We start from the raw sequence: 16,982 nt of genomic DNA, 5'->3' as shown, positions 1-16,982 counted from the left end.
CTTCATACGGGCCACCTCCTCGTCTGCGTGTTTTCCAAACAGGGTCTCACCAGAGAAGGCTAGATTGGCCACCCTCTGCTGCGCCTCGGGCTTCAAGGACGTCAGATGCAGCCAGGTGTTGCGCATCAGGTTGACCCCATGGCAGTATCCGTGCGCTGCCAGTAGGGAAGAATCCGCAGCGGAACTGATCACCTGGTTGGAGACCATCAGTCCTTCATTAAGGATTTCTTGGAAATCTTCCCTATCCTCCAGTGGAAGACGTTCCACAAACGTGTTAGGGACTCCCAGAGGGACCGATCATAACGCCCCAACAAGGCCTCGGCACTCATAGACGTGGCTGCCATCCCGAAAACCTTCCTGCCTGCTGAATCTGTCCAGCGGCTCTCCTTGTCAGGAGGCACTGTCGATGACGGGGTGGTTGCGTGCTGCTTCCTCGCCGCCCTCACAATTACCGAATCCGGCACAGGGTCCAAGCAAAGGAACGAAGGATCAGTGTCAGGGGTCCGATACTTCTTCTGCAGCCTGGAAGGCGCAGCTTTAGTAAACGCAGGGGTGAGGAAGAGCTCCATGGCGGGTTCCACCAGCCCTAGCACCAACGGTAACAACGGGCGAGACAATTGCTTCTTGTGAAGGGTCTCGAAAATAACGGAAGTCAAGGGCGTGGGCGTAGTGAGCGTGATGCCCAGCTTAGCCGCCCCTTGCAGCAACACTTCCTGGAAGGAGACAATATCGTCTATCGGGGACACCCTCGTCCGAGGGGAGTCCGAGAGGGTCGGCGAGTAACCCCTGGCACTGGACGAGTCCATGTGGCGGGATCTAGATCTGTCCCTCTTATGGCGTCGTCTGGACCTCGTAGAGGAGCGATGGCGACTCCTGGACGTATCTCTCCCCCTTGAGCGAGACCTCGATCTCCGCAGTCTTGGGCGGTCTGCGGGACAGAAAGGAGGGCGCTCTGGAGGCCGAGCCCGGAGCTTAGGCTGTGGAAGCCCCGTAGGCAGCGTCGGCAAATGAGGCAGCGAGGCAGACCTCGGCGGAGCTGGTGGAGGAGGACGGTGAGGGGGAACCGGAGGTAATGGAGGCGTAGGAGGAGGAGTCGGGGTCCGTGGAGGAGGACCCAAGGGTAAAGGAGGAGGTGTAGGCGACTTCGTTTTGGCAGGTGAGTAGACTTGAGAGTACTACGAGCCCGGAGACCGTCCCACTCTCCTTTTCTTCTTCTTCTGACCAGAGGGGGGCGATCTAGAGGCCCGCTCCCTCGTGGGCGAGCGACGGCGCCGCTGCGACAGCGTGCTCGCTGAAGCGGAGGACTCCGTCCTAGTCCTAGAACGCCTAGTCTTCCTCCTTGACGCTGACCACCCCCTTCGACGTCGACAAACCTCTCCTTGACGTCGACGAACGTTGTCTCGACGTTGATGGCCATCTCTTCGACGTAGACGAGCGGTGTCTCGACGTCGACCGTCTCCCCGAGGACGGCGATCTCCTCGGCGTCGAAGACCTCCGTCTCGACGCTGATCTTCGTCTCGACGTCGCAGACTTACGTGCCGACGTCGATTGTGACCGGCGGTGTAACCTCGACGGCGAGCGCCGGCATCTTGACCCCTCTCGACGTTGATGATAGCTCAAAGACGAACCAGTCCTCGACGTCGACGGAGATCTCGACGTCAGTCCTCTCGACGTTGAACATAGACGTTGCTTCGACCCGGAGCCCCGGGGAGACGGAGAACAGACTGTGGTCATTCCATTCGACGCCGACGTCAAGGCTATCAACGTCGACGGAGACCGTCAAATAATGCAGGCATATTTGATAAAAAAGGACTGCCAAAACTGCAGAGAAACTCCAGTCAGATGTAGACAAGGCAAAAGCACGTCGAGTGAACACACTCTAACACTTTAAAAGTGCACAATTAGTAGAAATAAACCCAAAAAAAGGAGAGATCAATGCTCCAGGGTCCTGCTAGCAGGAGCCGGAAAAAAATACTGAAAGTGGAGGGAGTTTCTGTGCATTCTGGGATACCAGGAGCGTTCTGGAAAGTTTCCTTAAAGGCACGGTATCCCTTTTTAAGCCACATAATGGCAGCCTATGGGGGGCTTGTCTGTCCTGTCCTTCCTCTCTATCATTCCAAGGATTTGGTGAAGGGGGGGGAAGTGTTTTCCATGGTTAAACCTGGCAGACAGGTCTAAAGTGGGATATTTTTGGAATATCTTTGCATTTCTAGTTGAAGTGCTGGACAGTGTAGCCTTGCATGTATAGGCTGCATTATTTGTCTTTAATTTTCTCTTAAGTGTCTATGCAGTACTGCAAAGAAGACAGCTTAAGAGATTATTTTTGATTGCTCCGGGGTCCCCGCACATGAGCGGGAATATTCACTAGATTATGACTATACACAGAGATCCCCTACTACAGAAATATAAATAAAAAACATCCCCATTATAAGTACAATAGCCACCATCCAAAATACAAAACTGAAAAAGAAAAAAATTATTTAATGTGTCACTCTAGAGTATAATTTTTCAGGGTAGCCCTGACGTCCTAAAACACAAGAAAATGGTGTGCTGGGACACTAGTTATCCCTGCATCATTCGATCAACATGCTTTAGCCAGACATTAAGGCGTTCGGGTCTGTGGCCTTCCTCAGGACTACTGGATCCCTAACCAAGTTCTTCCTACCTTCAAAGAAAGCATGAACACATAAAGGACTATTTGAATTAATTTAGGAAAAAAGGGTTCATGGAAGATGTGAGGTGACATTTACCTGCAGTCACGCATTTGTTAAGGGGAGATGTTGGTTAGTGACCTACTCACCACAATTGTGTAGGTCACTAACAGACCTCATCAATGGTGCTCTCCACCACAACACCACCTTCATTCACACACTTCCCATTTCGAATACTTTAGGGGGCCTAAAAGATCCTTAACTCCTTCACACCCCTCAAAATATAACATCTACTTTCAAGTGCATCTCCATTTACTGCAATTCTGCAATTTTATTCCAACTATACTCATCTATCATCCACTACTCCCTGCAGCCTTATATGCATATTCTTTGAGCGGTCCTGAATCCCCTATCAACATCCACCTGTTCTAAATATTCAGCAACGTCAACCTCAATATCAAACACAACCAGAAAGATATCCATCTCAGCTAAGCTATGATGAAGCTTTAGCAAAAACTCACTAATGATAGAGACTTCTAGCCGCCGATTCCTCAGATTTTGAAAATTCCCCAGGTGTCAGACTGGATCCTGGCACTTTTCAGCAGCACCTCTGAGAGCCAGTAGGTGGCAGTGTGCAGCTCCGAATTGACGTCGTTCTGTCCAGGAAATGACATCTGGAGTCTACATATGCGTAACTCCTTCACAATAATGCCAGTTCCTTTCTTTCTAAGCCACCAGATGAGGATCCGGAGCGCTCTCTCATATCTCAGATACACTTACCTCAATAATTTTCATCCAAATTTCACTGTTTGCAAGTGAATTTCAAAGCAAAAAAGGCAGGTTTTAAGCCCTGTAGGGAGGTTTTAAGCCCTGTAGGGACTATCGCAAACAAATGTCTGCTCAGATGTGTCTGTGGTGCTTGGGCTCGAGTCACAACTCTAAGACCTGCAGTGACTGATTGTCGATGAACCCATAGGCTATTCAGAACTACGAGGTGAAGCTTAACATCGCCAAACACAAGGTGACTCCAGGACGAGACTGGTATAATTTGCAATCCAACTCAAAGCTTCAGTCCCAAGCCTGTACTCACTACAGGATCTAAATCTTTGGGACGGTCGAAGAAGAAACAAACATTTTTTTAGCAGGACACAGCACCATCTCAGCAATTGCACTGGCCTGAGCAGGTGTTCAGGAGGCGCAATAGCTCTCGATCTCTCTCCCAGAATGCCTTGATTTCGTAGCTGATCAGGCAACTAGTTCTGACACAACCAGAGTTTCCGAGGCCATCCGCCACTCCAAAACAGATGGAAGAGTTCGGTGAGGCTATGCTCTGACTGACTCCCTCTGGCGAGCCTTAGGCCCTCTAGGAGCAGAGTCATTAGATCTGGGTACCACCAGCGGGTTCGCCCTTTGTGCAAGTTGGACTCTACAAGCCTGTAAGGACACCTCTGGATTCAATAGCAACCCCACCTTTGGCGCCACGGCCCACCTTGGTCCTCAGAACTTTGATTCCTAAGCCGAACCTATCAATTCCGGAAGATACCCACAGAACTCTCCAACTCCAAGTGGGTACCGGTCCAACCTCAACCAAAGCCATGCCTAGCAACCATTAAGGTGCTGCTTCCCTCCCTTGCTGCCTCCACAAAAGATAACACACACCCTACAATCCCTTCTTGACACAGGTGAGGAGTTCTCTGAGCCCTATTAAAAAGACAACAGAGATGATGACTTGCAGGTGGCTAGTGGTCTCGATAGCTCCCTAAAATGGACTTTCTCCCAACCCCATGTCCAGCCACTCCCGATTTCCGCTTACTATGCCATGGTAATAAGTAGCAGGGCTGAAGTCCTTGACCTCCAGATCCATACTTTAGAGGTCAAGACTGATGTGTTGATGAATGTCCTCCAGCTGGGACAGACATGCTCTGAGCCCCTTTTACCATTTGAGCGGGCAATAACGGATACCTCGTTGGGAGCTTTGGCAAAACCTTGCTTTGTCCCCAGTCAACAGGCAAATAGTGAGGTGCCACTGACCTGCCATGGGAGACCCTGATTTCCTCACTCAGCAACCTGCCCCCAAAAGTGCAGTGGTGCAGTCATCCAAAGCAGATCTAATCTCAACACTTTTCCAAGTACAGTCCTGATAGAGAGGCCAAACGGGTGGAGACATTTTGGAAGCAGGTTTTCGCTTCCACAAGCATGGATCTTTGTTCAGTAAATGCCATCTGCCTCAAGGGACCCAGTGGCACTGAAATGCTCCGACCTGGACTTGCCCAGGCCATTAAATCGCCTTTGTGATGCAGTCAAGTTTTTTTTTGTTGGTTTTTTTTGTCCTCATTTTGCGATTATACGTATAAGGTTTATGATGGGAGCCCATTCCTTCAAACTTTTGTGCCTTCACAGCCCCTTATTGGCCATCCTTTGGAGGGGAGTTTCCCATTACCGGTTGTTTTTGGTTGTGGGTCTCCTGTGACCTTTATCATAGTCAATAATTCCGTTTTTGTGAGGTGAGCTAGCCCTCCTGGTTACTCGGCGGGAATTTTTCCCGTCTGAATTATTGTCACCGCTTTAATCATAGGACTTTGTATTCCGGGGCCACATTAATACGTTAAAATACTGGATTCATAGAAATTTTCTCAGATTTCCCGAAAACTAAACTTTTTACTGTGTTTCCCTTTTCTGTCGCTTCTATTTGTTTTTAATATTGAGTTTAGCCAGTCCCCCTGCAGTGGTGATATTGGTTTAATCCAATTTATGCATATCTCTCGCCTAGCTAGTAGTATCAGTACAAACAGTAAGTTTTCCTGTTTTTTTGTTAACTTACCCCGATCAATATTGGAGTCAATCCCAAAGATAATAAGAGTTGTACTTACTTCTAGTTGTTTTCCCAGTACTAGTGTTATTGTCTTACCAACTTCTTGCCAGAAAGGGTCGAGGATGGGGCAATCTTTGAACATATGTAGGTCATTTGCCCTTTCCAGTCCGCATTTAGGGTAGATCTTTATGCTGGCTCCCTTGAATTTTGATAATTTTTTCGGGGTCCAATATGCCCTATGTATAGTAAATAGGTGGTTTCTCTTCAGAACAGCTGGTTTTGTGATAGTCCAACACTTTTCCAGTGATTTTAGCCAGATATTTTGTAGGTCTAATTCTGGTATATCGTTCCTCCAAACTGCATCTGGGATCAGTAAATCTTCTTCTCCTGCTGTAATTTGAGCCCAATACCACCTAGATATTAATTTTTTAATGGGATGGTTTTCAGCATTTCTTTCTCTATATCCTCATTTCCCTTTTTCTCCTCAGTAAGCGATTTAGCCCAGCTTACAAATTGGTAGTATTTAAATTTGGACACTGACGAGCTTGTATTACGACCAATTGATCCAAGGAAATTATGCAATTTTCTGTCATCAGCTGGCCCCATTTTTTGAATCCTGCTGCTTTCAGGGGTAGGGCCAAAGAGTCTTTTAAGCAATCTGGTGTGCCTGGAGAATCCCAAATGGGGGCCCGAGAGCTATAATACGGTATATTTAGAGTGCTTCTGACTTGATACCATAATTTTGCTGCATTGATTAGGATCTTTAGTTTTATCTTTTTGAAAACCTTTGGGTGTCCAAATTTATATAGGAAATGATCTATTCTGCCTGTCATATTTTGTAGGAAATCGGGGTAAAACTGGTAATTCTTAAGAAGAGGTCTCATATTTTTAAATTGGAAAGCCTTACAGTATTTGAGAAGGTCAGGACTGGCGATTCCCCCATCATATTTTCTTCTCCTTAATTTTTTCCATGCGATTCTTGTTCCTTTAGATGACCATATGAAGCTTGTGATTTCTCCTTGAATTTTCTTTAAGGCATCTCTCTTGAATTCCAATGGTATAGTGTTAAAGAGGTAGGGGAATTTGGGGACAATGGACATTTTTATTATGTTTGATCTTCCCAGGAAGCCCGTCCCATACTTTTGAGTAGTTTCCTAGTTTCAACAGCAATTCTATTGAGGTTTATCTGAGGTACTTTTTCTATATCCTTAACCAAAGTAATAACTAAGTATTTTATCTTTAGAATATGGGGTGTTGTGGTGCGTGTTCCAGCTCACGGCCTCTGTTTTTTCTTGGTTTGTCAAGTACCCTGATACTCTGCCAAAATTGTCTATTGTGGTCTCTATTGCTGCAGAAGAACTCGGATAGTTATTTGTGAAGATCATCAGATCATCTGCATATAGTGCCACCTTTTTGGACCATTCCAGATGTTTAAAGGGGGTTATTGAGCTGTGGTTTCTCAGGGAGCTTGCCAGGGCTGTAATATATCAATCGAAAAGTAGGGGTGATAACGGGCATCCTTGCCTTGTTCCTCTTTGCATTACAATATTGCTGGTAAGGCCCCCGTTGACAGGTATCTTCGCCCTTGTTTTTTTATATATCTCTGCCACCATGTGGCCAAAATTCTCCCCTAGATTGTATTTACTAATGACTTTGTTCAGGAATGTCCAGTTGACCCTGTCAAATGCTTTGGCAGCATCGAAGGTGATTATGGTCAAAGGGACTTTTTCGGAGATGGCTATGTCTATTGCAGCAAAAAAGCTCATGGGTTATTTCTTGTAGTTGTCTTCCTTTTACAAAGCCTTTTTGATCCGGGTTAATCAGTTTTGTCATTATCGAGGCTAGTCTCTTTGCCATGGCCTGCATAAAGATTTTATAGTCACAGTTGAGTAATGAAATAGGTCTGTACGACTCACATAGTGCTGTTTTTTTTCCTGGTTTTAAGATTATGCTGATGGTCGCGTCGTTCCAGGAGTCGGGAATTTTATCCTGTTCTTTATAAATTAGATTTAGCAGCTCTGTTAATGGCGTGGCCAAAGAATCTCTCAGGATTATGTAGAGCTCGTTGGGTAAAGCGTCTGGGCCTGCTGCTTTCCCTTTTTTCAGGCCTTTTATAATGGTTCTTACTTCATCAATTGTGATTTCAGGGGTTAGTTCCTCTTTTTCCATTTCCGTTAGTAGAGGAAGTGGTATGAGATATAGGTAATTCCAAATGTGTTCCTCTGTGGGATTTGGGTCCTCCTTGTATAGGTTGGAAAAGAAGTTCATGAACTCCTGCATTATTATAGAGTCCTCAGTGCTTGGTTCATTTTGGTTGTTTTGTTGAATGCAGATTATTTTATTTCTAGTTTGGTCTTTCTTCGTTTTCCAAGCCAGCATTTCACCGCATCCTTCTCCATATTCGTGGTTTGATAATTTACTGGCTTCCCTTCTTTTCCTCACTTTATTTTCAAGGAGGTCGACTAGTTTCTCCTTTTGTTGTAGCCTTTCCTTCTCTAATGTATCTTTGATATCTAGAGTATTTTCCGCCACAATTTGAAGCACATCGCCAATGTGCTTATCCAGCTCGCAACTGATACTTCTTCGGACGCACCCGTCTGTTCATCAAATCCTTCCCTACGGAAATAATAATTTGTAACCAGTTAAAACCCGATTGCCTTGCAATTTTGCCTTGTTTGGATATTTGGATTCAGATTGTTACTCAGATTCTGCTTAAGAGCCTTTACACACAGACGTGACGTCTTTTGTCACCGGTCCTGGGCCCTATCGGGTCGGAAGTATCACCCATAAGGCGACCTTTAGTTTTGTACCCGTTCGGTACAGCCCTGAAGAGTTGTAGGCAGATTGTGCCATAGACGACGAAACACATGTTGGCTGGTCCTTCTCGTGTCTGAACAATAAAAGACTTCACATCTGCAGTGGACTACTCGTGTTACATACTTGTTATATATATGCTCTGGCACTAACCTTTGTCTCCATAGAAACTGTTAACTACAACTACGATGTTTATCTTTATAATTTGAGTGTGCATGGGCGCTCTGTTTGTTTGACTTTTATGTACTGACTTCGGTTAGTACTCTTCTGGGGGGGTAATAAGGCTTTTCCCCTCATCCCATTGCACCTCGCATAACTAGAACCCTTACCCATAACTTTAGCGTTACTTTAAGCTGTGCGCCACCTTCCGAAAACCCTTGCTCTGTCCTACATCACTGTCTGAGCAAGGAACCCAGCAGTATCCCAGGTGAGGCCACGGTGCGCACTGCCACCAAGGTCAAGGTGCCACCCAGTCCACTGGCACCCTCTGCAAAACCCTTTTAGCATGGCCTTTTCCTGATGCAGTATGTAATGAGCATCTAAATTCTCAGACTAACCTATTATGTGCTCGTTTGCTGGTAAAGGGATGGGAGGTGGAAAGGCGCTATCCATAACATAATAAACTGGCAGTCCCAAATCCCAGAGAATCAGTTTGACTTTTGTAATTCAGACTATATAGGCAAGCCCATGCAGTGAAGTAACAAATACTATGTTAGCACAATCACCCCAAACATGATGCAGGAGGACGGAATGGGATCTACCAAACCAACCACAATGTATGGCTGAATAATAAATTGTGTATTTGTGCCAACAGAGATCAATGGCAGGATCAAAGAATTCTCCAAATTCCCAACATGATTACAAAATTAATTTTAAGTGAGCTATATCCAGCCAGGCTGGATTTTGACAATGCCATGCCATCTTTTCGTATTTCATATTGCATAGCTCTATGGCATCTATCAGCAGCAACTAGATCGGGTTTCATCTCTACAACCAACACGTTCCTCTCCAAATATGAGCAACTCAAGCAGAGAAGATGGCAATGATGTTCAAAAAAAGTAACCACCCATGACACACATTGAAAACAACACTAAATTTTGAAGTATCTGGAATTGCTTACTGAGCGCAGGCAGGGGCTCCATTAACTTCAATCAGCCAAACCTTCATATCCTTATCAACCATAAAGTCGAATCCAAAGAGCTGGAAACTGTGGTACGGTAGGTGCTTTGTGCTGATTGCGGGTTCTATACAGACAAGGCAGCTTCTGAAAAAAACAACATAAAAATTGGGAACATTTTTAAATCAAAAGATTAAATGTTGGTTCTACATCTTAAGAAGCTTATTGGATGAGGAAAAGATTTCAGAATGCTCCATTTACACCTTTACAACTATTACCTGCAGAGCATCAAAAATTTAACAGAACATTATCATAAGCTCCAATTTTCACGGTAGATGAATAAAACGTCCATGAAATGAAATTCAAACAAAAATCAATCCGTATGTTAGATGCACCCTCAATGCACTCTTTAATCTGGGTGATTGAATGCACATCTCAATCAGTAAGAATCAGATAGGTATTTACAGTAAACCCGATTGCTACATTAAAAAGCACAATTGACTAAATGTGTAAAATATATTCTATTTTAATGTAATCTTTTCTTTTAAATGCATAAGTTCAGTTCATCAGAAGGTAAGAGTTAGCACATTTTATATCAAAAACATACAGGCCGATCCTTTATTTGATTCATTTCACTTCTTGGTAGGGATGAGGGTAATCACACTTGGACAAAGTAGGAAAAAGCCTTTGGGATTAGTCAAAGGTTTAACATCTGAATATAAGCCTTTGACGTGACTAAAAGCATCAATAAATATTCAAGGCAAAAGATACACTTTGGAAGCCAATAGCAGGTCCACTGAGGTCACTCTGTATTTGCAGATTTTGGTTGTTCAAATTCCATTTGACTAAAATCTTACAGTATTCTTAGAGCAACTAACATTATTAGCCCTGGGCGAAGAACTACGCTCCGTTCGCGGAGTTTGCGGAGTTTCGGCAACTCCGCGCTCCGCGGAGAACGCGAAGTTGTCAAATACTCCGCAAACTGCTGCGTAGCGTAGTTCTCGCGTGCTCAATAGCATTTTCGCGTGCGCGAGGATGCTTGTCGGTAAGATTGAGTTGCCGAACACGCAGAAACTGCAATCTGGCACAGAATTACTCGCGAACACGTTAGTAGTGACCGGAAATAAGGGGACGCAAGCGGGCGGGACAAACCTCATGGGTAACTTCGCGCGCTACACATCCCGAGCATGCAGGCAATCAATCAATCAATCAATCAGGATATTTGTATAGCGCGCTACTCACCCAGAGGGTCTCAAGGCGCTTGGGGGAGGGGGGTCCGCTACTGCTCGAACAGCCATGTCTTGAGTTGCTTCCTGAAGCAGAGGTGGTCTTGGGTCAGGCGGAGGAGGATGGGAAGGGAGTTCCAAGTCTTGGCTGCCAGGTAGGAGAAGGATCTTCCTCCCATGGTGGATCTTCGGATGCGTGGCACGGCGGCGAGGGCATGGCTGGTCGATCGTAGCTGGCGGGTGGGAGTGTAGAAGGTCAGGCGGTTGTTGAGGTACCTGGGGCCCAGGTCGTGGAGGGACTTGTGTGCGTGGGTGAGGAGTTGGAACGTGATTCTCTTGCTGACGGGGAGCCAGTGAAGGTCTCCCAGGTGTCCGGAGATGTGGCTGTGTCGGGGGATGTCCAAGATGAGTCGTGCGGAGGCGTTCTGGGTGTTTCTGTAGTCCAGTCGGCTGGTGACGAGTGCCTGTGTGACCGTCTTCCTGGTTTCGGTGGCGAGCCATAAAAAGATCTTTCAGAGCATGCGTAGGATGTTGAAGCATGATGATGAGACGGCGTTGACTTGTCTGGTCATCGAGAGGGAGGAGTCCAGGATGAAGCCCAGGTTGCGTGCGTGGTCCGTTGGTTTGGGTGCGCTGCCCATGGCAGGGGGCCACCAGGAGTCGTCCCAGGCGGAGGGTGATGATCCAAGGATGAGGACTTCCGTCTTGTCTGAGTTCAGTTTCAGGCGGCTGTTCCTCATTCATTCGACTACGTCTTTCATCCCTTCGTGTAGGTTGGTTCTGGCGGTTCCTGGGTCGTTGGTGAGGGAGAGGATCAGCTGGGTGTCGTCGGCGTAGGAGATGATGTTGAGGTTGTGTTGGCGTACGATGGCTGCGAGGGGGCTCATGTAGACGTTGAAGAGGGTGGGGCTGAGTGATGATCCTTGTGGTACGCCGCATATGACTTCGGTGGCCTTGGATCTGTACGGGGGGAGGCGGACTATATGGGTTCTTCCGGTGAGGAACGTGATGATCCACTCCAGTGCCTTCTCTTGGATTCCGATGTTGCTGAGGCGCTGCACTAGGGTGCGTTGGCAGACCGTATCGAATGCTGCGGAGAGGTCCAGGAGGATGAGGGCCGCTGTTTCCCAGTTGTCGAGCAGGGCTCGGATGTCGTCAGTGGCTGCAATGAGGGCGGTTTCGGTGCTGTGGTTGGCGCGGAAGCCGGACTGCGAGTGGTCGAGGCTGGTTGGGCGAGCGCAATTGGTGATCCACTGTATGAGGTTGTTGGCTGCTTGGTTGGGGTCCGTTGAGCTGGCGGGAGGGTTCTGGCTCAGTGAAGTGGTGAGCTGGTCGGTGGTGATCTTGTTCCAGTTCCTGCGGGGAACCTGTTGCGGGTGGTGGTGAGTCGTGGTCTTTCTGAAGCTGAAGTGGACGCAGCTGTGGTCTGTCCAGTGGAGTCCGGTGAAGTGGCTGAAGGAGATGTACTTGCTGGAGGAGAAGACTGGGTCAAGCGTGTGTCCGGCGTAGTGGGTGGGGGTGTTCACCAGTTGCATGAGTCCGAGGTTGGCGAGGTTGTCCAGCAGGGTGGTGGTGGTGTTGTCGTTGTTGTTCTCCAGGTGGAAGTTGAGGTCCCCTAGGAGGATGTAGTCAGCGGAGGCGAGGGCGTGCGGGCTGATGAAGTCTGCGATGTCTTCGCTGAATTGTGTGCGAGGTCCTGGGGGTCTGTAGATGAGGGTGCCTCTGAGTGTGGTCTTGGGGTCCGTGTGTATCTGGAAGTGAAGATGTTCGGCGGCTGTGAGGGTGTCGTCTGAGTTGGTCGTGATGCGGATGGTGTTCTTGTGGACGATGGCGATGCCTTCTCCTGTCTGGTTGACGCGGTCTCTCCGGGTGATCTTGTATCCTTCCGGGATGGCGACGGCGATGTCGGGTGCTGAGGAGGCGTTCATCCATGTTTCCGTGAGGAAGGCGACGTCTGGAGATGTGGTGTCGAGCAGGTTCCAGAGTTCCACGGCGCTCCGGAAGACAAAAACGGCTCGCGAACGGGTCAAGCAAGCTACTACGCATGTTCGCGGAGTTATGCGTAGTTCGCGGAGTGCAAGTGCATCTTCGCGTAGCTCGCGGAGTGCGGCTACGCGAACTACGCCCAGGCTTAAACATTATAATCCAGTAAGAGAACCAAGACTGTCACACCATGTTCAAGAGTCAAGGGCATGTTGGATAGACTAACACCAACAAATCCTGCAACAATCTAATCTGTAGGTCCAAAACTGGTGGCAGGAAGGCCACCAGTGCCAATCCTTTGAAATTTTAAATTTACATACAGTCTCAGGTTTGGTCTTAGTTTGCAACAGCGCTTCAAGCAAATTTGCAGCCCTGATATTGAGCTCCAAGTTGACAAATATCATGAGAATCTTAACTTTGCTGAGAACAGACTTATTACTATACCCTAGAATGTTACCATGTATGAGGAACTATTGAAAGACAGTGAGATAACAGAGCTTGTAAATAAACATGGATGGTATATTCGCAAGACATGTGGGCTATTGAGTGCATAAATGTTTTGGACGAAATATATTTAATCTGGCTGAATCAAGAGAAAAGCACCAACAAAGGGCAAACGGTTTGGTTCTCTCTGTATTCAAATACTACAATATGCTGACGACAATAACCTTCATATCTCGATGCATTGGGTCGTCAGTGCTCCGTCAGAAGGTTATATGATTACAATGTTAAAAAAAGTTTTTAAAAAGTAGAAGTTAGGAGTAGTGGTGGTTACCATAAAGTCTATAGGAGAGGCAAACCATAGATAGGGAAATTGCCACATTAGAATACTTTTTAAACACAACTACCTGGACATTTTTGTGGAAGAAAGAGGTGGTTGTAAATATTAATATGACGATTTAAAATCAAAATGTAATTTGTTAATTTATGCACTCCAAAGCTTTAGCATAAAAATGGTGTGGCATACAATACGCCCATAGTTGTCTGTAATTTACACAAAATGATCCACCTCACTGACATATTTAACTTTTAGCGTTTCAGGAAAGGTCATCTTCGGATGTTCATTTTCTTTTCGGTCTTTTATCTTCCACAATCCACTTCCCAATGCCAAATTAGGCTTTAATTTAAAGCCAACGCGATGTTCCATTGGGTTAAGGTATATTTTCACCTTCGTCAGACCCAACATGACACTTTAAAACATGAATTGTGGACATAAAGTGAGAAGTAATGATCAGTTTCTAACACGTGGGAAATTTATTAATTTATTTACTTTATATATTTATTTATTTGAAAAGGTCACTTGGGTTTTTAGACCTATTCTCGCCATTATGAAATTCATCATTTTCAGTGAGAGGTTTCAAAACAGAGGCAAAGATTCTTGTTAAAACTCTTTCTGGAATCAAGACTAAGCAGATTTTGGGAGAAGAAAGTTCCGGTTTCCTTTTATTGGACATCTTAGAATTTTGAGGCTTTTGGTCCTGGACAATAGCTCTAATTGATTGCTTCTGCCTGTGTAATACGGATGACAAATTTCTGCTGGTCTGTCACACAATACGATTGACGAATCTCTGCTTCAGGTTATTTGCATCTGCCGAATCTCAGTGCCACACCATTGGAAATGTGTGCAAATACTTTACTGCCCATATTTATATTTTCCTTTATTAATGGGGTTTATTCTGTTTTCTTTTCAACTATTTTACTATCAACTTTGTACATATTTTTATACTGCATGATTTAATTAATCACTAATAAAAAAAGGTGAACAAACATGTTTGACTTCCTGCACATCTCAGGTTCCACATTTGCAAAACAAGTGTTCGTGTCATCTGTATATTCAGCCTCTGACTTCACAGCCTACGTCCCTTTGCAATTGTTGTACTCTTCTTTCTTTTCAGTGTCTGAATTTCAGGCAAATACCGAAGATGCCCCCTGCCCTGTTTATTTTTTTTATTTTTATTGAGAGTTCATAAAAACAAGATCAACATTGCAGAATACATTTGTAAAAGCTTTAGCACAGTACATGGCATATGAATATAAATAAGTAATCGGCATTCAAATATCCACATTATGATTATAAAGTGCAAAGAATAATTATAAAGTGCAAAATTGCATAAAAGTGCATATAAACAGACTGGTGGTTATGAAGATATATTTTACGATTCAAACACACTCCAAAACGTTTCATATTTTTTGAGCGCCCCTGATCTAAGCGTGTATTTTCTTTCTCTGCCCTGGATTTGTAATAATTTAGCCTTCCATGCCTGAAAGGTCGGTACTTGGTTGGTTTTCCAGGACCGCAGCACAAGCGATTTAGCTATTAGAGAAGCTATGAAAAGAAATTCGTCGTATTGGGTGTTGGTCTCTGAACAGCCTAGAACAGGGACTAAATCATCGAATATTATAGAAGCTTTAAGCTCAAGGGAGCGGTATTTTTCAATTTCCTTCCAGAGTGGCTGAATTTTAGGACATTCCCAGACAATGTGTTTCCAATTCCCATTTTCCTCACAGCGGAAACATTTGTCGGCAACTAGGGGGAAGATATTATAGAGATAAGAGGGAGTTCTGTAAATCAGCCATTTATTAAAAAATTGCATGCGTTTAAAGTTAGAGCCGCGGAAGATTGTTTTGTTGAATTTATTTATTTTATCCCATACTTGTTGATTGATTTCAATATCCTTGCTCTTTTTCCACCTCTCGATAATCTTACTAGAGGATTCCTGCTCCTTGTCCTCTTTTAGTATTTTAATCCAAATACTCATCTTTTTTAGAGTTTTATTATTCAACGCTGTAGAGATAGTTTCCTTGAAATAAAGATTTCCTATATCCAGCTCCCTGAGTATTGGATTCAGCATAAGAAAAGACCATTTCAGAATGGAATAAGAATGGTTCACCTGACTGGCTATTTGGTCCCATGACTTCCACCTGTTACCGACCAGGAAGTCCTCAATTTTCTCAAAGCCATTGTCTTTCCAGAGGTTTATTATTTTACTGTCCATACATCCCTCTTCCCCTAGGTTAAAGTTATTCAAGTCTGTTGTGTTACGTATTCTAGGAATAGAGTGGAATTTCAAAAACTGGGGTTTCTGTCTAAAATTCCACTGAAGGGACTTGTAGCGGATTTTTAGACAGAAACCCCAGCTTTTGGAATTCCACTCTATCCCTGCCCTGTTTTAACATAATGAAGAATTTTGAAGGTGGTACAACATTTGAATGATCATTTGTTTCCAGCCAGAGCTCAATGAGTCAGTGCAGTTGAATCTATTGAATTTCACCCTAAATCTCTGGAGCACCATGAGGCACCCTGAACAATATCATCTGACTGTCTATCCATTCCTAATTTCGGCAATTCTTGAGTCTTAAATATTTTCTTGGAAGCTCAGGCTAGGTTGACAATGTTTGTTCTATAGGCCAAGGGTGCCTGACAGAGTACTACAATGTATCATCCTGGGCATGGCACACGTGCCCTTCACTCTGGACTCTTATTTTTTCTCTGTGTCACTGGTTGTACTGCACTGTGAGGGACCTCAATGGGTTTAAGGGGAGGTGTGTCTGAATCTGTAAATTAGCTTCAAATGTAAAAACCTACAAGAACCCACAACCTAAAATGACAGGGGTCTCCTCTCTGACGAGTGTTTGGACACAATTTAGGGGAAACCACTTACAAATTCAACTGGTTACAACCTGACTGCTCCCACAATTAAATGTAGGCTTAGAAAATAAAGTCCTAAAGCTTACTGTGAAGAACAAAGGACTCTATTCCTCTTGAACTATAAAACAGGTTCTTAAAAAGTGAGGCGCAATATGGAGCAGGCTGGTAACAATGCTCCCCCTCCACACTCATAGTTAAGGAATACAGGTAGCGTGGTCCTGCCGCAATATTATCAGAACTCCACCTGGCCGAATCCACAAACACTGGCCGAATGGAGACCAATGTTGAGGATCAGCCAGCCCATCTTTTTGGTAGAAAAAGCTTCTCAGAAATATTTCTGGTGGACCGTGCACACAAATCCTTGGGTCCGAGAATGCCACCGGGTACACCGCAAGGCATATAGTTTCACGACTACTTAATGCCCATGATTGTGACACAGCCCTTCGACTAAACAGGAAGAGGGTTCCTCTGCAGCATCACAGTGCGAACCTCTTAATATATTCTGATTTCACGTCCGCAGTGCAAGACGCCAGGCGTAAATCTGTGGAGGCAAAACAAACCTTTAAATTACATGAGATAAAATATGCAATGTCAATCCTGGTCAAGATCAAAGCCGACATCAGAGGGAAAATGTATCATTTCACCAAGGTGTCAGAGGCACTCAAATTCTGCAAATCACTGGGTGATCCAAAGAAACTGTTAAAGCAGGCAGGTCAATCTTCGCCCAAAG

General features: G+C 45.2%; 1 protein-coding gene across 1 annotated transcript in view; it reads right to left on the bottom strand.

Moving 5' to 3' along the window:
* Positions 1–16,982, bottom strand: part of TTL (tubulin tyrosine ligase) — a 192,177-nt gene that overhangs the window by 44,887 nt on the left and 130,308 nt on the right. The window contains exon 6 of the mRNA XM_086927220.1: positions 9,398–9,541. Coding sequence (XP_086783346.1) covers positions 9,398–9,541 — 144 coding nt within the window. The remainder of the gene's footprint in view (positions 1–9,397; positions 9,542–16,982) is intronic.

Source organism: Lissotriton vulgaris, chromosome 6 (assembly GCF_964263255.1).
Source record: "Lissotriton vulgaris chromosome 6, aLisVul1.2, whole genome shotgun sequence".
Classification (NCBI taxonomy): domain Eukaryota; kingdom Metazoa; phylum Chordata; class Amphibia; order Caudata; family Salamandridae; genus Lissotriton; species Lissotriton vulgaris.
Note: the sequence above shows the minus strand (reverse complement) of the source record. Positions and strands in the feature narration are given on the sequence as shown.